This window comes from Salvelinus alpinus, chromosome 4 (genome assembly GCF_045679555.1).
Source record: "Salvelinus alpinus chromosome 4, SLU_Salpinus.1, whole genome shotgun sequence".
Taxonomy (NCBI): domain Eukaryota; kingdom Metazoa; phylum Chordata; class Actinopteri; order Salmoniformes; family Salmonidae; genus Salvelinus; species Salvelinus alpinus.
This window is the reverse complement of record NC_092089.1, coordinates 24,628,052-24,650,467: the sequence shown is the minus strand read 5'-3', so window position 1 is coordinate 24,650,467 and position 22,416 is coordinate 24,628,052. Positions and strand designations below refer to the sequence as shown.

The following is a 22,416-nucleotide window of genomic DNA, read 5'->3' as shown; positions in this document are numbered from 1 at the left end:
ACATTGAACCTGGTTGGTTAGCTACCTGCTGATTCATGCAGTGGTTCATTGTTTAGCTAGCTACAAGTTTGCTACACTGATCAAAAATATAAATGCAACATGCAACAATTTAAAAGATTTTACTCAGTTACAGTTCATATAAGGAAAATAGTCAATTGAAATAAATAAATTAGGCCCTAAGGATTTCGCATGACTGGGAACACAGATATGCATCTGTTGGTCATAGATACCTTAAAAATGTAGGGGTGGGGATCAGAAAACCAGTCAGTAGCTGGTGTGACACCATTTGCCTCATGCAGTGTGACACATCTCCTTCACATAGAGTTGATCAGGCCGTTGATTGTGGCCTGTGAAATGTTTTTCCACCAGCAAAGTTGCTGGATATTGGCGGGAAGTGGAACACGCTTTTGTACACGCTGGTCCAGAGCATTCCAAACTTGCTCAATGGTTGACATGTCTGGTGAGTAAACAGGCCATGGAAGAACTAGGACATTTTCAGCTTCCAAGAATTGTGTACAGATCCTTGCGACATGGGGCCGTGCATTATCGTGCTGAAACATGAGGTGAAGGCGGTGGATGAATTGCACAAAAATGGTCCTCAGGATCTCATCACGGTATCTCTGTGCATTCAAATTGCCATCGATAAAAATGGAATTGTGTTCGTTTCCCGCTTATTCCTGCCCATACCATAACCCAGCGCCACCATGGGGCACTCTGTTCACAATGTTGAAATCAGCAAACCGCTCACCCACACGACGCCATCTGGCCGGTATAGTTGAAACCGAGATTTATCTGTGAAGATCACACTTCTCCAGCTGGCCAGTGGCCATTGAAGGTGAGCATTTTCCCACTGAAGTCAGTTATGATGCCAAACTGCAGTCAGGTCAAGACCCTGGAGAGAACGACGAGCACACAGATGAGCTTCCCTGAGACGGTTTCTGACAGTTTGTGCAGAAATTATTTGGTTGTGCAAACCCAAAGTTTCATCAGCTGTCCGGGTGGCTGGTCTCAGACGATCCCTCAGTCGAAGAAGCCAGATGTGGAGATCATGGACTGGCGTGGTTACATGTGGTCTGCGGTTATCAGGCCGGTTGGAAGTACTGCCAAATTCTCTAAAATGGCGTTGGAGGTGGCTTATGGTAGAGAAATTAACATTATCTTCTCTGGCAACAGCGCTGGTGGACATTCCTGCAGTCAGCATGTCAATTGCACGCTCCCTCAACTTGAGACATCTGTGACATTGTTTTGTGTGACACAACTGCACATTTTACAGTGGCCTTTTATTGTCCCCAGTGAAAGGTTCACCTGTGTAATGATCATGTTGTGTGTTCAGCTTCCCGATACGCCACACCTGTCTTGGCAAAGTTGAAATGCTCACTAACCGATGAAAAAAAAACGAATTTGAGAAATAATCTTTTTGTGTGTGTGAAACATTTCTGGGAAACATGGGACCAACATTTTACGTGTTGCGTTTTTGTTGTTGTTCAGTGTATATACAATGAAAACTTGTCAAAGACACTTACTGTACATCATTTGAAATGCTGCCCAGGTTTTGCTTTATGATTCCCTGAGGGTCCAATACAGGGGGATACATTTACTCAGATTATTTAGTGATTCTGGTCTGAATATACAGTAGGGATGCAGTAGTCAAGCTAACATTTTAGGCTCTATAATAAGCTATCATGTAGAATTGTTCATGATTTAACAACTATATATTTTTTAAATGGCACATAATTTCTTTAAGATTTGCAACCATTCCATTGCAGTATCATCCACATTACACTAAATGCAAATAACAAAAATCCATATATTTTTTGCCCCATTTAAATCGATGTCTGTTCCTCAAATTAGCTCGGACTTACTGGGACTAAGACAATGTTTCAAGGAACCACAGACTTATTCTGTAAAACAAAGACAATAAAAAAACATTTCCTAATTTCCTTCTATCTCACCAAAACTAGTTAAGCAGCTTTGACTGTTGAACCATGCATATACTGTATAAGCCCTATCTATAAAACTGTCTAATCTAGACCAACCACACAGTTAAAGCTACAGTCTGTGATTCGCAACAAAGTGGTGTCCCTCCCCACCACTTGTTTTGGTATACAGCTGAAAATTGAACAGCGTCCCAAATCTCAGACTGTAGCTTTAACTAAAACACGATGCCGCTTGTCATGCAATGCCAGGCTAGAAGGGGAGCAGACTTCATAGACAAAATGTTTGATGTTATGAATGGGTATGGCAGATATACGTTCCAGACATTATGGGTGTGTTGGATAGTAGCGCTGGGAATTGCCAGGGACCTCACGATACAATGTTATCACAATTATAAGGTGTTAATATGATATGTATTACGATTCTCATGATTCTACACGTATTGCGATTCTATACTGTGATTTTATTGTGATTCGATGTTCCAAACATATTGCTCACCATATGTCTGTGGCAGAGAGACTAGAAAGCATGAGAAAGTAATGGAAATTGCCCCCCAAAAATCTGCTTCCTATTTAAAATGAAAATGGTGAACAGTCTATGAAGGAAAATAAGAGTTTTAGTGCAGGGACAGCCAACTAGCACAAAAACAATAGTTTGATATTGTTGATACGATACTATATATTGTCGAAAATAATATCCCGTTCTGTAACTATCAATTTTCTTTCCTTCATTACTATTGGTTAGGCGTTTTAACGGTCTTGCAGCTATAAATGTAGTTCCTTATTGACACCATTGAGGTAGGGTTTGTTAAGATGACAGATTAGTTTATTGTAGCTTCTGGTCACTACTGTATGTATTTTCTTATCAAAAGGAATACAATGAAATATAATGATTAAAGATATGATTTTTATTAAAATGTCCACAAGCAGATGTAGCAGAAAAGGAACAACAAATAACAAATACAGCGTGTATAAAATAATGAAGGTGAAGCACCCTGAGACGCTATTATCTCCCCATAATATTTGATTGTTCAATTAATCAAAGATATAATTAATCCTTTAAATCCCATATGATTCTTTAATTTATTGAGATAAAATGTGATAACCTCAAAAAATGTGTAACAACGCATGTGGTCTGTGACCCACGCTGACAGGACTGTTTTAATATCTCTATCTGATGGGCGCTTCATGAGAATTTAAACTGAATGAATTTGAATGTTTAGAAGTATTTTTGTACTGCTTCAAGTGAGGAATCACCTCAAAAATACTTCCAAAGTACTCAAAACATTCAAATTCATTCAGTTTAAATTCTCATGAAGCGCCCATCAGATAGTGATATAAAAAACAGTTCTGTCAGCGTCTATGTCAAACATCCGTCCAACATATAGGGTCAGTTTCCTGGACACAGATTAAGTTTACTCCTGGACTAAAAAGCATGTTGAATGGAGAATCTCCATTGAAAGTAACTAGTCCAGGACTAGGCTTAATCTGTATCCGGGATACCATCCCAAAGAGCAAGACATACTTTTTCCCCCTAAAAAATAGGAGTTACTGTTTCCAGTGCTGTTTCCAGAGTACTGTTTCCAGCCCCTTCCATGTTCAACAATCCCCAGTGGGCTCCGATGGAGGTGATCCCGGCACCGTTGAAGCGACCGCTGAGCAGCCTCAGCTCATTGCCCATGTTGGCTGGGTAGAAGTTGAAGGAGACTTGGTTGGGCAGGCCGGCTGACAGAGTGCGCCCCATGTTGGTGGTTAACACCAGGTAGCAGATGTAGTCTGCTGGGTTGTACTTCCCAGACACCTCGACGATGGCCTCATCATTAAACAACTCCATCTCCTGCTTTTCACTCCCTTCGCGACCGAACACAGGAGACCAGGTGTTGCCATATCTCAGCTGGAACCTAAAACAGAGGAAGCTTTTCACGTTGGTTGTGTTTTGATAAGGCACATTCAGACTGAGAGAGCAGGTAGCGTCAGAGAATATCAAGGAATTACATTTTACATTGTACTCTGGGTTAGATAAAATAACAATATCGTTTGGTCATGTACTGAATATGTAATAAACACAACAAATAAATAAATACAGAAAGAAGAGTGTCTGTTTGGCAGGGTAGTTGGACTGAGTAAGTGGTGTGTGTTGGGTAGTGTAGTTGGACTGAGTCAGTGGTGTCTGTTCATGGGTCAGGGTCTGCTCACCCGCTGATGTAGTTGTTGCTGTTGTAGTTGTAGTAGTAGTAGTAGTAGTAGTAGTTGTTGTTGGTCTCCCACACTCTGACTCCTGTGATGCGTCCTTCACCGTAGGAAGCAAATGGGGTGCCACCTCCCTGACCCACCGCAGAGGAATACGAGTACGGGTCTTTGATGGCTAAAATAACATGGGAAATAAGTTTACTATATTTACTATATTAATAATACATATTTATATATACATCATTTTAATATTACCAACACATTTCTGAAAGATCTTTACATTATGAATAAAGTGCAGATGAATTAACTAAAGTACATTCTGCAATGATTTAATCCATCAGCTTTTGTCTCAAAGAAGAACTCCTAAGTCTAACTGAAAAAGACAAGTTGGTGAAAGCACAAAAGCTATTATTTAATCATTACAATTCAGAATTGTATTTTTATTACTCACGCAATGCCGAGCAGCTAGCCAAGAACACTGTGACAACCAGGATTAAGAACATTCTGCAAAAGGGAGGCATCAATACTTAAGACCTTTAATTTCAGTCAATTTTACTCTTACTCTGTTTCACTTTAAATGGTAAAACTTGATTTTTTTTTGTTAATAATGTTTTTCATAGTAAACAAATAAGTCATTTTACCTGTCAGGTCAACCAGTGTTTCCTAGGAGGGAGAAGAAAATAACCTTTTGAATTGTGACGTAACAATCAACAAACCATTCTTGAATGTGAAATGTTCTAAAACAGCTTTAGAAGGTTGAACCTACTCTAGTTTACTACAATCACTCTTGTAGTGCTAAACTGCTGTCACATTCAAAATAATGTCAGATCATTTAATTTAAATTTAGAGGCAAAAGGGCCAAAAGGTTTGTGCCCAAGTACCAAGAGATAATGAGTATTAACTTCATAACATTTCCCACAACAGTATCACTCATTAAATACAAGTTTTCTATTTAGTTAGTTGTGTAGTTACCCACAGTGCTATATTGAGATGTGTGTGAAAACCTGTGTAAGCTTCTTATCTCTCTGTCTCTGCCAGGTCCTTCTAGTCTACTGCTTCCTCTTAGAACTGTATTTATACCTGCTGAACATTCCATCAGCTCTAGATGGAAGGAGCATGACATGGAACACCTTTAGTCAGTCACTATAGAGATGTCAGACATTGTTTTCTAATTGGTTGAGGCTATTTTGGGAGAGAGAATCAAGGAAGTACTATAAGGAAATAATAATTGTGTTCTTTTGAATTGTAACAAATTAATGATCTGAAATAGGGATTAAAAAAATATACAATCGAACAACCAAACAATTAAAAGAATATACCAAAATTGTATGAATGTGTACAAAAATCCCTCAAAGTCTGTCTCCAAATCTTCAGTTGTTTCATTACCCCAAGAGGAACTCCTTCCCTTCAAACATTAACACGCTGAAAAAGACAAGTGGATCTGGTCATTAACAGGATGGTTAGTTCATTGGTTTGCTTAAAAACCTACAGTATTTTATTGTAGAATATTTGTATTTCAATTTGTATTTCAATTACATGTATTTCAATTTAATTCTAGATGTGCAGATGAGATTCAACATTTTTTGTGTCCATTATTGTCCAACGTTTTCTGCAGTTTGTTACAATACTCACATCTTCATTAAATCACTGGCAACCTGTACATGTTACTACAATATGATTTCATTTTCTGCAGATTAACCAGATAAATATCAGTAGAAGTTACAAAGTGAGAAAATAAATAAAAGTTTATATACACATTACTAATTAAATACCCTCATGTACTTGTTACTACCTATCTATAAATGTGATAGTTCAATTAACATATTGTTAGATTACTTGTTAGATATTACTGCATGGTCAGAACTAGAAGCACAAGCATTTCGCTACACTCGCATTAACATCTACTAACCATGTGTATGTGAACAATAAAATGTTATTTTATTTGATAGTAATACAAATATGTAATGTAGGACTTTATTGATCAAAAATAAAATGTCCAAGTAAAGCACAATTGCTTTTGTGTATGTAGGTTGAGTTATCAATTTTCCTTTAGCTGGGGAAGAATGTGAATTTATTTCAATAACTACCCATTGGGCACACACTGGTTGAATCAACGTTTTTTCCACGTCATTTCATTTCACTTCAAAAGGTAAAACTTGAATAAGTTTGTTAATAATGTTTTTCATAGCAGTTCTTAAAAACAAGTCAGGCATTTTACCTGTCAGGTCAATCACCCCTAGGGGGGGGGAAAGAAAATACACTTTATTGAATTGTGAAATGTGACGTAACAATCAACAAACAAATGTGAAATGTTCTAAAACAGCTTTAAAAGGTTGAACCTAGTCTTGTTTACTACAATCACCCTTGTAGTGCTGTGCTACTGTCACATTCAAAATAATGTCAGATCATTGAATTTAAATGTAAAGGCAATGAGGCCAAAATTCTGTACCCAATTACTAAGAGATGATGAGTATTAACTTCATAACATTTCCCACACAAGTATCATGCATTAAATACAAGTGCACGTTTTCTATTTAGTTAGTTGTGTAGTTACCCACAGTGCTATCTTGAGATGTGTGTGAAAACCTGTGAAAGCTTCTTATCTCTCTGTCTCTGCCAGGTCCTTCTAGTCTACTGCTTCCTCTTAGAACTGTATTTATACCTGCTGAACATTCCATCAGCTCTAGATGGAAGGAGCATGACATGGAACACCTTTATTAACTTACTATAAAATGAATCATGAAACAATTACAAAGATTTTACTGAGTTACAGTTCATATAAGGAAATCAGTCAATTGAAATAAATAAATTAGGCCCTAATCTATGGATTTCACATGACTGGGAATACATTTATACATCTGTTGGTCACAGATACCTTGACAGAGTTGATCAGGCTGTTGACTGTGGAATGTTTGTCGCACTTCTTTTCAATGGCTGTGCGGAGATGCAGGATTTTGGCGGGAACTGGAATACGCTGTCATGCGCGTTGATCCGGGGCATTCCAAACATGCTCTGTGGGTGACATGTCTGGTGAGTATGCAGGCCATGGAAGAACTGGGAACCAGGAATTGTGTATAGATCCTTGCGACATGAGGCCGTGCGTTATCATGCTGGAACATGAGGTGAAATTTGCAGATGAATGGCACGATAATGGGCCTCAGAATCTCGTCACGGTATCTCTGTGCATTCAAATTGTCTTCGATAAAATGCAGTTGTGTTCGTTGTCCATAGCTTATGCCTGCCCATACCATAACCCCACATACACCATGGGGCACTCTTTTCACAAAATTTACATCAGCAAACCACTCGCCCACACAACGTCATACATGTGGTCTGTGGTTGTGAGTCCGGTTGGACGCACTGCGAAACGATCTAAAAACAACGTTGGAGGCGGTTTATGGTAGAGAGGTTAACCTCTTAGTGCTAGGGGTCGGACATTTTCTCTGGCCCAGATCGTAGAATATGCATATAATTTACAGATTAGGATAGGAAACACTCCAAAGTTTCCAAAACTGTCAAAATATTGTCTGTGAGAAAAATAATACTTATTCTGCAAGCGAAATCCTGAGAAAAAAGTAACCCGGAAGTGATATATATATATTTTTTAAAATCTTTGTTTCCTGGCCTGTCTAACCTCCATTTAAAGGGGTATCAACCAGATTATTTTTCCAATGGCTTCCTCAGGCTGTGACCAGGCTTTAGACATAGTTTCAGGCTTTTATTTTGAAAAATGAGCGAGATGTTTCAAAAGAGGTCAGGTGTCCTCTGAATATTTCCTGCGCGCCAGGGAGGAGCTCACCATTTTCTTTTTCTCTCTTAATGAATAGGTTATGCTCCGGTTGAAATATTATCGATTATGTTTGTTAAAGACAACCTGAGGTTTGATTATAAAAAACATTTTAAATGTTTCTATGACCATTTCGGATACTTTTTGGGATTTGTCGAACGGAACACGGCTTTTGTTTTCTCAAAATAATCCGCAACCCAAATTGCGTTTTTTTGTGATAAAAGTAATATTTATCAATCGAACAAAAATAACATTTGTTGTGTAACTGGGAGTCTCGTGAGTGGAAACACCCGAACATTATCAAAGGTAAGCGATTAATTTTATTGCTTTTCTTACTTTCGTGACCAAGCTAACCAAGCTAATATACACTAACCAAGCTAAGCTGTTATAGCATTGAAAGCTACACTCACAAAAGCTTGTATTTCTTTCGCTGTAAAATATATTTTCAAAATCTGACACGATAGGTGGATTAACAACAAGCTAAACTGTGTTTTGGTATATTTCACTTGTGATTGCATGATTATAAATATTTTTTGTAATATTTTTTTATCTGATACGTTTGGAAATTTTCATCTTCCTTTCAGGACCGGAACGAGGCTGTAGTTTTCTCATCATAACGCGCAACCCAAATGTTTTTTTTGTGTGATAAAAGTAATATTTATCGAACAAAAAGAAGATTTGTTGTGTAACTGGGAGTCTCGTGAGTGGAAACCTCCGAAGATTATCTAAGGTAAGCGATTAATTTTATTGCTTTTCACACTTTCGTGACCATGCTAATTTGGGGCTAGCTGATGTAGCATTGAAAGCTACACTCACAAAAGCTTGGATTTCTTTCGCTGTAAAATATATTTTCAAAATCTGACACCATAGGTGGATTAACAAGCTGTGTTTTGGTATATTTCACTTGTGATTGCATGATTATAAATATTTTTGGGAATATTTTTGAATTTGGCACCCTGCAATTCAGCGGTTGTTTAGGAAAGTGAACCCGTATTCGGTATCTGTAGCACAGAAAAGTTAACAGCAAAAGCACACCATATGATTATATTAGGTCTGAGCCTAGTCACAAAAACACACACAGCCATTTTCCAGCCAAAGAGAGGAGTCACAAAAAGCAGAAATAGAGATAAAATGAATCACTAACCTTTGATGATCTTCATCAGGTGGCACTCATAGGACTTCCTGTTACACAATGGATGTTTTCTTTGATAAAGTTCATATTTATATCCAAAAATCTCAGTTTACATTGGTGCTTTATGTTCAGTAATGTTGTGCCTCGAAAACATCCGGCAAATTTTCAGAGAGCCACATCAATTTACAGAAATACTCATAATAAACTTTGAGTATTATGCACAGAATTGTAGATATACTTCTTCTTAATGCAACTGCTGTGTCAGATTTCAAAAAAGCTTTAGGTAAAAAGCAAACCATGCAATAATCTGAGTACGGCGCTCAGACACAAAAACAAGCCATGCAGATACCCGCCATGTTGTGAAGTCAGTAAATTATAAATATTCACTTACCTTTGATGATATTCATCAGAATGGACTCCCAGGAATCCCAGTTCCACAATAAATGTTTGTTTTGTTCGATAAAGTCCATCATTTATGTCCAAATACCTCCTTTTGTTAGCGCGTTTGGTAAATAAATCCAAACTCACGAGGCGCGGGCAAGTCCAGACGAAAGTTCAGACGAAAAGTTCAAAAAGTTATATTACAGTTCGTAGAAACATGTCAAACGATGTATAGAATCAATCATTAGGATGTTTTAACATAAATCTTCAATAATGTTCCAACCGGTGAATTCCTTTGTCTTTAGAATTGCAATGGAACGCAGGTCGCTCTCACGTGTGCGCTCGTGATCAGCTCATGCCACTCTGGCAGACCTCTGGTTGAATCAGCTCTCATTCGCCCCCACCTCACCCCATAGACACTGTATATTCGATAGGCAATGAGTTGAAAAACTACAAACCTCAGATTTCCCACTTCCTGGTTGGATTTTTCTCAGGTTTTCACCTGCCATATGAGTTCTGTTATACTCACAGACATCATAAAAGAAAATAGAAACTTCAGAGTGTTTTCTATCCAATACTACTAATAATATGCATATATTAGCTTCTGGGCCTGAGTAGCAGGAAGTTTACTCTGGGCACGCTTTTCATCCAAACATGAAAATGCTGCCCCATGTCCCAAACAGGTTAAAGGCACAGTCAACTTAGTGGATGTAAGCATCTCACCCACTGGAATTGTGATACAGTGAATTATAAGTGAAATAATCTGTCTGTAAACAATTGTTGGAAAATGTACTCGTGTCATGCACAATGTAGATGGCCTAACCAACTTGCCAAACCAACTTGTTAACAAGAAATGTGTGGAGTGGTTGAAAACGAGTTTTAATGACTCCAACCTAAGAGATTGTAAACCTCCGACTTTAACTGTACATGATCCAGCAGGCAATTGACAACTATCGCGTACAATCACATGACTGTATCTTGCAGTCTGTGCCTAATGCCTGTACAGAGCTGGGTAAAAAAAAACAAAGCTGGATAAAAAACATAGCTGGATAAATAACAGTGCTGGATAAAAAAAAACAAAGCTGGATAAATAACATAGCTGGATAAAAAACAAAGCTGGATAAAAAACATAGCTGGATAAATAACAGTGCTGGATAAAAAAGAGAGCTGGATTAAAAAAAGGTCTGGGTAAATAACAGAGCTGGGGGAAAGCTGGATATAAAGAGCTGGATATAAAACAGAGCTGATAAATAAACAGAGCAGGTAAAAACCGAGCTTGGATAAAAACAGAGCTGGGTAAAAACAGAGCTGGGTAAAAACATAGATGGATAAAAAAAAGTGTTCCAGTTGTCTGCGCCGTCCACTTGGAACTATAAAGTTTAATTTTTTTAAGGTAAATCAAAAAATATTCCAACAATATATTTCAAATTCATCTGATATTGGTATATGTATGTAATTTTTTATTTTGTTTAGAGTGTATCTTTTTTGAATTCCTATTTCAAATAATTATATTGTAACAAATAAGAGGAAAGAACATCCTTTAACTTATTTCCTTGACAAGCCCTCCCAAAGTAGCCTCGGCCAATTAGAAAACAAGCTAATGATATGTTCAGCATGTATGAATGCAGGAGTTCTAAGAGGAAGCAGTAGAATAGAAGGACCTGGCAGAGACAGAGAGATGAGAAGCTCTTACAGGTTCAGGCCAGGTACACAACTAACTAAATAGAAAATGTGCAATTGTAACACATGATACTGGTCTGGGAGCCCTGCATTAGAATATGTCAACATAGTGACATTGTAGTTGTATGTCACAAAGCACGGGAATATATCACTTATAATGATGACAGTAAGAAATTGCAACATGTTGATTAAAAAAAAGAATCTTTATTTAACTAGGCATGTCAGTTAAGAACAAATTCTTATTTTCAATGATGGCCTTGTTCAGGGGCAAAATGACAGATTTTTACCTTGTCAGCTTGGGGAATTGATCTTGCAACCTTTCAGTTACTAGTCCAGCGCTCTAACCGATAGAATATCTACCTGGGGTGGCAGGTAGACTATCTCTTAATACTTGGCCATATAATATCCCCTTGGAGTCGATTGACGCACCGATGCATCCATCTAAGTAACATAATAATAAAAAAACATCAGTTTAAGCGAGGTACTGAAGGCCTCTCGCCCGACGTCTTGAGTCCATGATGGCTCGCACAGTATACGCCGGGGCCCCCTCGATGTCCAGAGGGGGCGGAGGAACCTCCCGCACCTCAGACTGCTGGAGCGGACCAGCCACCACCGGCCTGAGGAGAGGCACATGGAACAAGGGGTTAATACGGTAATCAGGGGGGAGTTGTAACCTATAACAAACCTCGTTCAATCTCCTCAGGACTTTAACTTCTTGACGCACGGATCCCTTTCGTGGGATAATTTTCGGCGTATACTGTGCGATAAAATGCAAATTAATTACTTAAAAATCATACAATGTGATTTTCTGGATTTTTGTTTTAGATTCCGTCTCTCACAGTTGAAGTGTACCTATGATAAAAATTACAGAACTCTACATGCTTTGTAAGTAGGAAAACCTGCAAAATCGGCAGTGTATCAAATACTTCTTCTCCCCACTGTACATGGTTTTTTGGTCAGAGCTCTCTCGAGAATAAATGCTATTGATTAATTTGGTGGCTGGTCTTTGTCTATTTTATGCAAATAAGGATCTTACAAATTCTTAGAAACGGACAGAGTGTTTGCTTTATTATAATTAAATTGGTTAAAAACCTCTTGACACTACAAGGGGTGCTGTTTCAACTTGGACATTTATCGTTCCCAAATTAAACTGCCTCGTACTCAATTCTTGCTCTACGTAGTTCTACGTAGTTCTCAGAGCTTATAAAAGGCCAAGGAACGAAGTTAGCTCTCTTTTCGTCGTTCGTCATTGCGCAAAGCAAGACCTCAAGATGGCATTTTGAAACGCTCAGTTATCGGCCTTAGCTATATCCGTCTGTAATTTAATTCAATATAGGTGTTAGAAACATCATAACAAAGTTATTTTAAACCGAGTTATATCAGTTTATGCGAGTATATTGCTATTTTCGGAATTTCCTTAGTATTGCGTTTTGGGGATTTGGGCATGTTGTGGCCACATAGCTATTGTTAGCTGCTAATTCCGAAGTTGAAGACGACGTTTTACAACCAAGCAACGATTCTTTTGGACAAAGGACACCTTGCCCAAGATTCTGATGGAAGCTCGTCCAAAAGTAAGAGCTATTTATGATGTTATTCCGTATTTATGTGGAAAAATGTAAACGCATTTGTCCGCCATTATTGCGGCACTAGTCTGGCTGTAACGCACACTGTATGTCTAGTAACGTTAATTTTAAAAATCTAACTCAGCGGTTGCATTAATAACTAATGCATCTTTCATTTGCTGTCCAACCTGTATTTTTTAGTCAATCTAATCGATAAATAATCGTAAACTTAGGTGCCTTTCCAAGATGGTGCCGTCCAGAATGCATGACCTGTTGCCACTGATCACATTGTATAACCACGATTTGTGCTGCTAAATATGCACATTTTCGAACAAAACCTATATGCATTGTGTAATATGATGTTACAGGACTGTCATCTGACGAAGTATATCAAGGTTAGTCAAAAATTATATATCTTTTGCTGTATTGTTACGATCGCTAACCTGTGCTGCTGGTAAATTGCTTGTGTTTCTGGCTATTGTGCTAAGCTAATATAATGCTATATTGTGTTTTCGCTGTAAAACACTTAAAAAATCTGACATATTGGCTGGATTCACAAGATGTTGGGCTTTCATTTGCTGTACGCTGTGTATTTTTCAGAAATGTTTTAAGATGAGTAATTAGGTATTTGACGTTGGTCTCTGTAATTATTCTGGCAGCTTCGGCACTATTTCAGATTGCAGCTGCAATGTAGAACTGTGATTTATACCTGAAATATCCACATTTTTCGAAAAAAACATATGCTATACAATAAATATGTTATCAGACTGTCATCTTATGAAGTTGTTTCTTGGTTAGTGGCTATATACAGTGGGGAGAACAAGTATTTGATACACTGCCGATTTTGCAGATTTTCCTACTTAAAAAGCATGTAGAGGTCTGTAATTTTTATCATAGGTACACTTCAACTGTGAGAGACGGAATCTAAAACAAAAATCCCGAAAATCACATTGTATGATTTTTAAGTAATTAATTAGCATTTTATTGCATGACATAAGTATTTGATACATCAGAAAAGCAGAACTTAATATTTGGTACAGAATCCTTTGTTTGCAATTACAGAGATCATACGTTTCCTGTAGTTCTTGACCAGGTTTGCACACACTGCAGCAGGGATTTTGGCCCACTCCTCCATACAGACCTTCTCCAGATCCTTCAGGTTTCGGGGCTGTCGCTGGGCAATACGGACTTTCAGCTCCCTCCAAAGATTTTCTATTGGGTTCAGGTCTGGAGACTGGCTAGGCCACTCCAGGACCTTGAGATACTTCTTACGGAGCCACTCCTTAGTTGCCCTGGCTGTGTGTTTCGGGTCGTTGTCATGCTGGAAGACCCAGCCACGACCCATCATCAATGCTCTTACTGAGGGAAGGAGGTTGTTGGCTAAGATCTCGCAATACATGGCCCCATCCATCCTCCCCTCAATACGGTGCAGTCGTCCTGTCCCCTTTGCAGAAAAGCATCCCCAAAGAATGATGTTTCCACCTCCATGCTTCACGGTTGGGATGGTGTTCTTGGGGTTGTACTCATCCTTCTTCTTCCTCCAAACACGGCGAGTGGAGTTTAGACCAAAAAGCTCTATTTTTGAATCATCAGACCACATGACCTTCTCCCATTCCTCCTCTGGATCATCCAGATGGTCATTGGCAAACTTCAGACGGGCCTGGACATGCGCCTGCTTGAGCAGGGGGACCTTGTGTGCGCTGCAGGATTTTAATCCATGACGGCGTAGTGTGTTACTAATGGTTTTCTTTGAGACTGTGGTCCCAGCTCTCTTCAGGTCATTGACCAGGTCCTGCCGTGTAGTTCTGGGCTGATCCCTCACCTTCCTCATGATCATTGATGCCCCACGAGGTGAGATCTTGCATGGAGCCCCAGACCGAGGGTGATTGACCATCATCTTGAACTTCTTCTATTTTCTTCTATTTTCTAATAATTGCGCCAACAGTTGTTGCCTTCTCACCAAGCTGCTTGCCTATTGTCCTGTAGCCCATCCCAGCCTTGTGCAGGTCTACAATTTTATCCCTGATGTCCTTACACAGCTCTCTGGTCTTGGCCATTGTGGAGAGGTTGGAGTCTGTTTGATTGAGTGTGTGGACAGGTGTCTTTTATACAGGTAACGAGTTCAAACAGGTGCAGTTAATACAGGTAATGAGTGGAGAACAGGAGGGCTTCTTAAAGAAAAACTAACAGGTCTGTGAGAGCTGGAATTCTTACTGGTTGGTAGGTGATCAAATACTTATGTCATGCAATAAAATGCAAATGAATTACTTAAAAATCATACAATGTGATTTTCTGGATTTTTGTTTTAGATTCCGTCTCTCACAGTTGAAGTGTACCTATGATAAAAATTACAGACCTCTACATGCTTTGTAAGTAGGAAAATCTGCAAAATCGGCAGTGTATCAAATACTTGTTCTCCCCACTGTATATCTTTATTTGGTCGAATTTGTGATAGCTACTGATGGAGTAAAAAACTGGTGGAGTAAAAAAAGTGGTGTCTTTTGCTAACGTGGTTAGCTAATAGATTTACATATTGTGTCTTCCCTGTAAAACATTTTAAAAATCAGAAATGATGGCTGGATTCACAAGATGTGTATCTTTCATCTGGTGTCTTGGACTTGTGATTTAATGATATTTAGATGCTAGTATTTACTTGTGACGCTATGCTAGGCTATGCTAGTCAGCTTTTTTACTGTGGGGGGTGCTCCCGGATCCGGGTTTGGGAGGAATTAGAGGTTAATGAACATATAGGAAACAAATCCCTTCATCAACCCTGTCCGTGCAGGTCCCTGAAAATCTCATCTACAAAGGATTGGAAGACTGATGGAGCATTCATTAACCCGTACGGCATGACAAAATATTCATAGTGCCCAGATATGGTGCTAAATGCCGTCTTCCACTCATCCCCCGCCTTAATACATACCAGGTTGTACGCGCTCCTGAGGTCCAATTTTGTGAAGAAGTGCGCCCGTGCAATGACTCTATCATACTGGCTATGAGAGGTAGTGGGTAACTGTATTTTACCGTGATTTGATTCAAACCTCAATAGTCTATAAACGGGCACAAACCTCCATCCTTCTTCACAAAAAATAAACTTGAGACAGGTGAAATGGAAGGCCGAATGTATCCCTGTCCCAGAGAGTCGGTGACATATGTTTCCATAGCCGCCGTCTCCTCCTGTGACAGAGGATACACGTGACTCTTGGGAAGTGCAGCGTCTACCAGGAGATTTATCGCACAATCCCCCTGTCGATGGGGTGGTAATTGAGTCGCCTTCTTTTTACAGAAGGCGAGTGCCAAATTGGCATATTCGGGAGGAATGTGCATGGTGGATACCTGGTTTGGACTCTCCACCGTAGTGGCACCTAAGGAAACACCTACACACTTCCCTGAGCACTGACGGGACCATCCCTTGAGAACCCTCTGTTGCCACGAAATAGTGGGATCATGAGAGGCCAACCAGGGAAGGCCCAACACAACAGGATACGCAGGAGAGTCGATCAGAAAGAGACTAATTCTCTCCTCATGACTCTCCTGCGTTATCAAACGGAGTGGAGCTGTGACCTCCCTGATTAGCCCTGACCCCAAAGGACAACTATCTAAGGCATGTACAGGGAAGGGAACATCAACCAGAACAATAGGGATCCCTAAACTAAGTGCAAAAGTACAGTCAATAAAGTTCCCAGCGCCTTATGCTGGGACTGCTGGGAAAACTCAGGAAATGCTATATACAACCACATGTGTGCAACAGGGGGCTCTGGGTGAGGTGTGTGCCTACTCACCTGAGATGATCCACCAGTGCTCCGCCTGCCACCTCTACTCCCTGGAGGACCTCCCCAGCACCGACCAGCAGTGTGTCCTCTGCGGCCACAGGTGGTGCAGGGAATGGTCCCCCCTCCGGTCCCCCTCATAGCAGCACCTCCCAGCTCCATCGGGGTAGGATCAGAGGTGCTGGGGGATGGAACTGACGTACCCCGATCCGGACGACCGCGGGAGGCCAACAGGTTATCCAACCGGATGGATAGGTCCACCAGCTGGTCCAGGTTAAGGGTGGTGTCCCTGCAGGCTAGCTCCCTACGAACGTCCTCTCGTAAACTACACCTGTAGTGGTCTATCAGGGCCCGCTCATTCCATCCCGCGCCGGCGGCCAGAGTTCTAAAGTCCAGAGCGAACTCTTGAGCACTCCTCATCCCCCATCTTAAATGGAACAAGTGTTTCCCCGCTGCTCTCCCTTCAGGTGGATGATCGGAAACCGCCCGGAAGCGGCGGGTGAAATCTTTGTAGTTGTCCAACGTCGGGCCTTCTCTTCCCCAGATGGCGTTGGCCCAGACCAGTGCTTCTCCAGTCAGACAAGAGATGAGGGCGCTCACTCTCTCGCATCCCGAGGGGGCCGGCTGAACAGCTGCCAGGTAGAGTTCCAGCTGGAGTAGGAACCCCTGGCACCCGGCAGCCGTTCCATCATATGCTACCGGGAGCGAGAGCCGAATCCCCCTGGATCCTGATGAAGGAGGTGTGGACATCTGGGTCGGTTGTTGTGGGAGCTGGAGAGGTGCTGATGGGTTGACCGGAAAACCCCCTCTCTCCCATCGTTCCATGGTTTGCAGCACGCGATCCATGGCTGTACCCAGACTCGGTAACATGGTCGCGTGCTGCTGAACACGCTCATCCATTGAGAGAGGAGGGCTGGCTGTACCTGCTGACTCCATTTGATGGTGCGTTATTCTGTGAGGGTGTTGGTGAATGGAGAAAGGTGGAGTCAGGCGCAGGTCACAGAGATGAGTATAGTCCGACAGTTTACTCATAAATGAAGAATAATATGCCAACACGGAAAACACAAAAATCCAAAGCACAAGAACACGAACCCACATGACAAACAATAACGCACAAAACAGAGAGGGAAGCCAGAGGGTTAAATAAGGAACATAATTAATGGAATAGAAATCAGGTGTCACGGTTTTCTAAAATAGAACCCAGAAGCAGACCAGGACAAGGAGAGTAGGACGAAGGTGAGTATTTATTTACAAGTTTAAACGTAGATCCAGGTGGCGGAGCGGGCAGCGGAGGTGAGTTGATGGGAGTGAATAGGCAGATCTAAGGGAGTAACAGAAGCCACCGACGACCAGGCAGGGATGGGGTGAGTGTTCCGGGTGAATGATGTTCATGGCTAATGATCCGGCAGGGAATGGATGTCAGGTCAGAGCTTATGAAGTGGAGGGGTGATGATCAGGACCAGGTGTGCAGATAGCTGATGGGATACAGGTGCGGGTAATCAGAGATCTCCCAACTAGCTACGTCGCCCGGCAACCAGACAGGGTGCGTTCCAGGACACCGGAAAAACACTCCAGGACAGAACACAGGCAAAAACAGACTCAGGAAGCGGGATTCGTGACATCAGGTGTGTATAATGAAGACAAAACCAAACGAAAATTAAACATGGATCGGTGGCGAGTAGAAAGCCGGTGACGTCGATCGCCGAACGCCGCCCAAACAAGGAGAGGTACCAACTTCGGCGGAAGTCGTGACATTAAAACAATTCCATATGTCAGTTTACACCCATTGTTTTAGGCTCTAAAGAAAAAAATATTTTGGCCCTATTTCATCTAAATTTAGAATATACGATCGGACATCTGTTTGGCAGTAGCTTAGCACTGCAGGAGTGATTGTAGGAAACAAGAGTAGATTCAACTTTTTAAATCTGTTTAATAACATTTCACGTTCAAGAATGGTTTGTAGTTTGTAAAGTCACATTTCACAATTCAAACATTTATTTTATTTCATTCCTTGCAGGAAACAGTGGTTGACCTGACAGGTCAAATGCTTTAGTTATTTTTGTGAAATACTATAAACACCAGGTATAAATTATTTCAAGTTTTACCATTTGAAAAGGCCTCCCGGGTGGCACAGTGGTCTCCACTAGAGACTCTGGGTTCGAGCCCAGGCTCTGTCGCAGCCGGCTGCGGTGGTGCACAATTGGCCATGCGTTGTCTGGGTTAGGGAGGGTTTGGCCGGCAGGGATCTCATTGTGCACTAGTGTCTCCTGTGGTGGGCTAGGTGCAGTGCATGCTGACCAGGTTGCTAGGTGTACAGTGTTTCCTCCAACACATTGGTGTGGCTGGCTTCCGGGTTGGATGAGCACTGTGTCAAGAAGCAGTGCGGCTTAATTGGGTTGTGTTTTGGAGGACGCATGGCTCTTGACCTTTGCCATTCCTGAGTCCGTACGGGAGTTGCAGCGATGAGACAAGACAGTCACTACTAACAATTGGATACCACGAAAAAGGGGGTAAAAAAATAAAAAAGTTTTACCATTTGAAGTAAATAGAGTGAGAGTTGAATTGATTGAAATGAAAGGTCTTAAGTTTTGATGCCTCCCTTCTGCAGAATGTTCTCAAACCTGTTTGTCACCTGTTTGTCACCTGTTTGTTCTTGGCCAGCTGTTTGGCAATGCATGAGTAATAAAAATACTTTCAGTTAGGGCTCAATTAAATCTGTACCGCTGTAGTTACATTTTTGGGCCACGATTGAAATATAAAGGCAATGTTCTTGCATTGGCGGAGAATGCGTTTAAATGAAAACTGCATAAGTCAGCTGAATAGGAAATTATCTTCAACCTCACAGCACACACACACACACACACACACACACACACACACACACACACACACACACACACACACACACACACACACACACACACACACACACACACACACACACACACCAACTGATTAATGGGCTGCTGAATGTGTTTTTTTCTCTTGCTTTGTTTGATATTTTCTATATTATGTCTATCTCTGATAAGGTACCCAGGAAAGGGCTGAAAAATTCCCTTATTAATATTTGTAGCCTTAGAAATAAGGTTCATGAAATCAGTAACTTGCTAACATCAGATAGAATAAATATATTTGCCGTTTCTGAGAATCACTTAGATAATTAATTTGATGATACAGCAATAGCAATACAAGGACATAACATCTATAGAAGAGACATGAATGCTTATGGGGGAGGTGTTGCTGTAAATATTCAGAGCCATATCCCTGTAATGCTTAGAGAAGATCTTTTGTCAAGTGTTAATGAAGTGTTGTGGATGCAGGTTCACCTGGCACATCTAAAGCCTTTTCTTTTGGGGTGTTGCTATAGGCCACCAAGTGCTAACAGTCAGTATCTAAATAATATGTGTGAAATGCTTGATAGTGTATGTGATGTAAACAGAGAGGTCTACTTTCTTGGAGACCTGAAAATTGACTGGTTTTCATTCAACTCAAGAGGTAGCTTCTCACTGGAACCAGTGCCTGTAATCTGGTTCAGGTTATTCATCAACCTACCAGGGTGTTCACAAACACTACAGGAACATGATCATCTACATGTATTAATCACATTTTTACTAATACTGTAGGACTTTGTTCTAAAGATGTATCCATACCCATTGGATGCAGTGATCACAGTATCGTGGCTGTATCCAGGAAAGCCATAGTTCCAAAAGCTGGGTCTAAAATAGTGTACAAGAGATCATCCAAAAGATTTTGATGTGACTCTTATGTGGATGATGTTAAAACATATTTGTTGGTCTGATGTGATTAATAAGGAGCATCCAGATGCTGCACTTTATACATTTATGAAATTGCTTCTTCCAGTTATTGATAAACATGCACCTGTTAAGTAACTTACCTTTAGAACTGTAAAGGCTCCATGGATAGATGAGGAATTCATAAATTGTAACGGTCGTCGTCTGATGAGGAAGAATCGGACCAAAGCGCAGCATGGTAAGTTTTCATGATTTTATTAAACTGAACACTAGAACAAAATAACAAAGTGAATAAACGAAACCGAAACAGTCCTGTCAGGTCCAGAACACTAAACAGAAAACAAGTACCCACAAAAAACAGGTGGGAAAAGGCTACCTAAGTATGGTTCCCAATCAGAAACAACGATAGACAGCTGTCCCTGATTGAGAACTATACCCGGCCAAAACAAAGAAATACAAAACATAGAAAAATGAACATAGAATGCCCCCCCAAATCACACCCTGACCAAACCAAAATAGAGACATAAAAAGCTCTCTAAGGTCAGGGTGTGACATAAATGGTATGACTGAAAGAGATGGCGGAAAAGGAGTGGCTAAAAAGTCTGGCTGCACATCTGACTGACTGACTTACTGCAAATTGAGAAACTATGTGACTAAACCGAACAAAAAAGAAGAAGAAACTGTATTATTAAGCCAAGCTCAATGATATAAAGAATGTTAGAAAAAAATGTTGTAGTACTTTAAATTAAATTAAATTATGGTCAAACTCCTTCTTTCATCGAATCAGATGGTTTATTCATCACAAAACCATTTGATGTCGCCAATTATTTTAATAATGACTTTATTGGCAAAGTTTGCGAGGGCAAACTTAGGCAGGAAATGCCAACAACAAACAGTGAGCCATCGTACACATGTATGAAAAAACTAATAATGAAAGAAAAGCATTGCAAGTTTGAATTTTGTCAAGTTAGTGTGGTTGTAAAAGTTTTGTTATCGATCAATAATGACAAACCTCCTGGCATTGACAACTTAGATGGAAAGCTACTGAGGATGGTAGCTGACTCTATAGCCACTCCTTTCTGTCATACCTTTAATCTGAGCCTAGAGGAAAGTCTTTGTCCTCAGGCCTGGAGGGAAGCCAAAGTCATTCCCCTACCTAAGAGTGGTAAAGCAGTCTTTACTAGCTCTGAAAGCAGACCTAGCAGCTTGCTGCCAGCTCTTAGCAAACTGTCGGAAAAACTGTGTTTGACCAAATACAATGCTACTTCTCTGTAAACAAATTATCAACAGACTTCCAGCATGCTTATAGAGAAGGTCACTCAACATGTACTGCACTGACACAAATTACTGATGAATGTTTGAAAGAAATTGATAATAAGAAGATTGTGGGTGGTGTACTATTATACTTCAGTGCAATCTTAGATATTATTGACCATAAGCTGTTGTTGAAGAGACATATGTGTTATGGCTTTTCAACCTCTGCCATATCTATCTAATATAATTCTCTTAAGGCTATGGGGCGGTATTTTCATGTCCGGATGAAAATTGTGCCCAAAGTAAACTGCCTGTTACTCAGACCCAGAAGCTAGGATATGCATATTATTAGTATATTTGGATATAAAACACTCTGGAGTTTCTAAATCTGTTTGAATAATGTCTGTGAGTATAACAGAACTTATTTGGCAGGCGAAACCCCGAGGACAAACCATCCATGATTTTTTTTTTTGAGGTCACTCTCTTTTCAATGGGTTTCTATGGGGATCTGGATTTCTAAGGCACTTGCTTGCAGTTCCGATCGCTTCCACTGGATGTCAACAGTCTTTAGAAATTGGTTGATGTTTTTCCTTTGTGTAATGAAGAAGTAGGGCTGTCCAGAACGAGGGTCGAGTGAAGTGTACTGTTTGTTATAGGCGCGTGACCTGAAAAGCTCGCTCCACTTTGTTGTTTTCCTCCGGTAATGAACACAGTTTATCCCGTCTTAAATTTTATTGAATATTTACGTTAAAAAATACCTAAAGTTGTATTAGGATAGTTGTTTGAAATGTTTGAACAAAGATTACAGGTAACTTATGAGATATTTTGTAGTCATGTTGCCCGAGTTGGAACCAGTGTTTTTCTGTATCAAACGCGCCAAATAAATTGACATTTTGGATATATAACGACAGAATTAATCGAACAAAAGGACCATTTGTGATGTTTATGGGACATATTGGAGTGCCAACAGAAGA

The 22,416-nt window shown here is 40.4% G+C and overlaps 1 protein-coding gene across 4 annotated transcripts; it reads right to left on the bottom strand.

Moving 5' to 3' along the window:
* Positions 1 to 2,821: 2,821 nt before the first annotated feature.
* On the bottom strand, positions 2,822 to 6,764 carry LOC139573112 (zymogen granule membrane protein 16-like). Of its 4 annotated transcripts, none has more exons than XM_071396208.1 (5): positions 6,683 to 6,764; positions 4,766 to 4,787; positions 4,576 to 4,628; positions 4,131 to 4,299; positions 2,822 to 3,835 (listed from the first exon to the last, which is right to left on the bottom strand). In XM_071396208.1, the coding sequence occupies exons 3-5, from the start codon at positions 4,625 to 4,627 to the stop codon at positions 3,469 to 3,471; spliced, it is 588 nt and encodes a 195-aa protein (XP_071252309.1). In that variant the 5' UTR covers position 4,628; positions 4,766 to 4,787; positions 6,683 to 6,764; the 3' UTR covers positions 2,822 to 3,468. The 4 variants fall into 4 exon arrangements, with proteins under 4 accessions (XP_071252309.1, XP_071252310.1, XP_071252308.1 ...); XM_071396209.1 differs by having other exon boundaries at positions 6,679 to 6,752; XM_071396207.1 differs by lacking the exon at positions 6,683 to 6,764 and adding an exon at positions 5,101 to 5,230.
* Positions 6,765 to 22,416: the final 15,652 nt, after the last annotated feature.

Coding starts and splice junctions, on each gene's coding strand:
- LOC139573112 (XM_071396208.1), bottom strand. CDS start 4,627: ATGTTCTTAATCCTGGTTGTCACAGTGTTCTTGGCTAGCTGCTCGGCA. Junction 4,300..4,575: donor GGCTAGCTGCTCGGCATTGC/GTGAGTAATAAA, acceptor ATGTTATTTTAG/CCATCAAAGACCCGTACTCG. Junction 3,836..4,130: donor AGCAACAACTACATCAGCGG/GTGAGCAGACCC, acceptor CCTCTGTTTTAG/GTTCCAGCTGAGATATGGCA.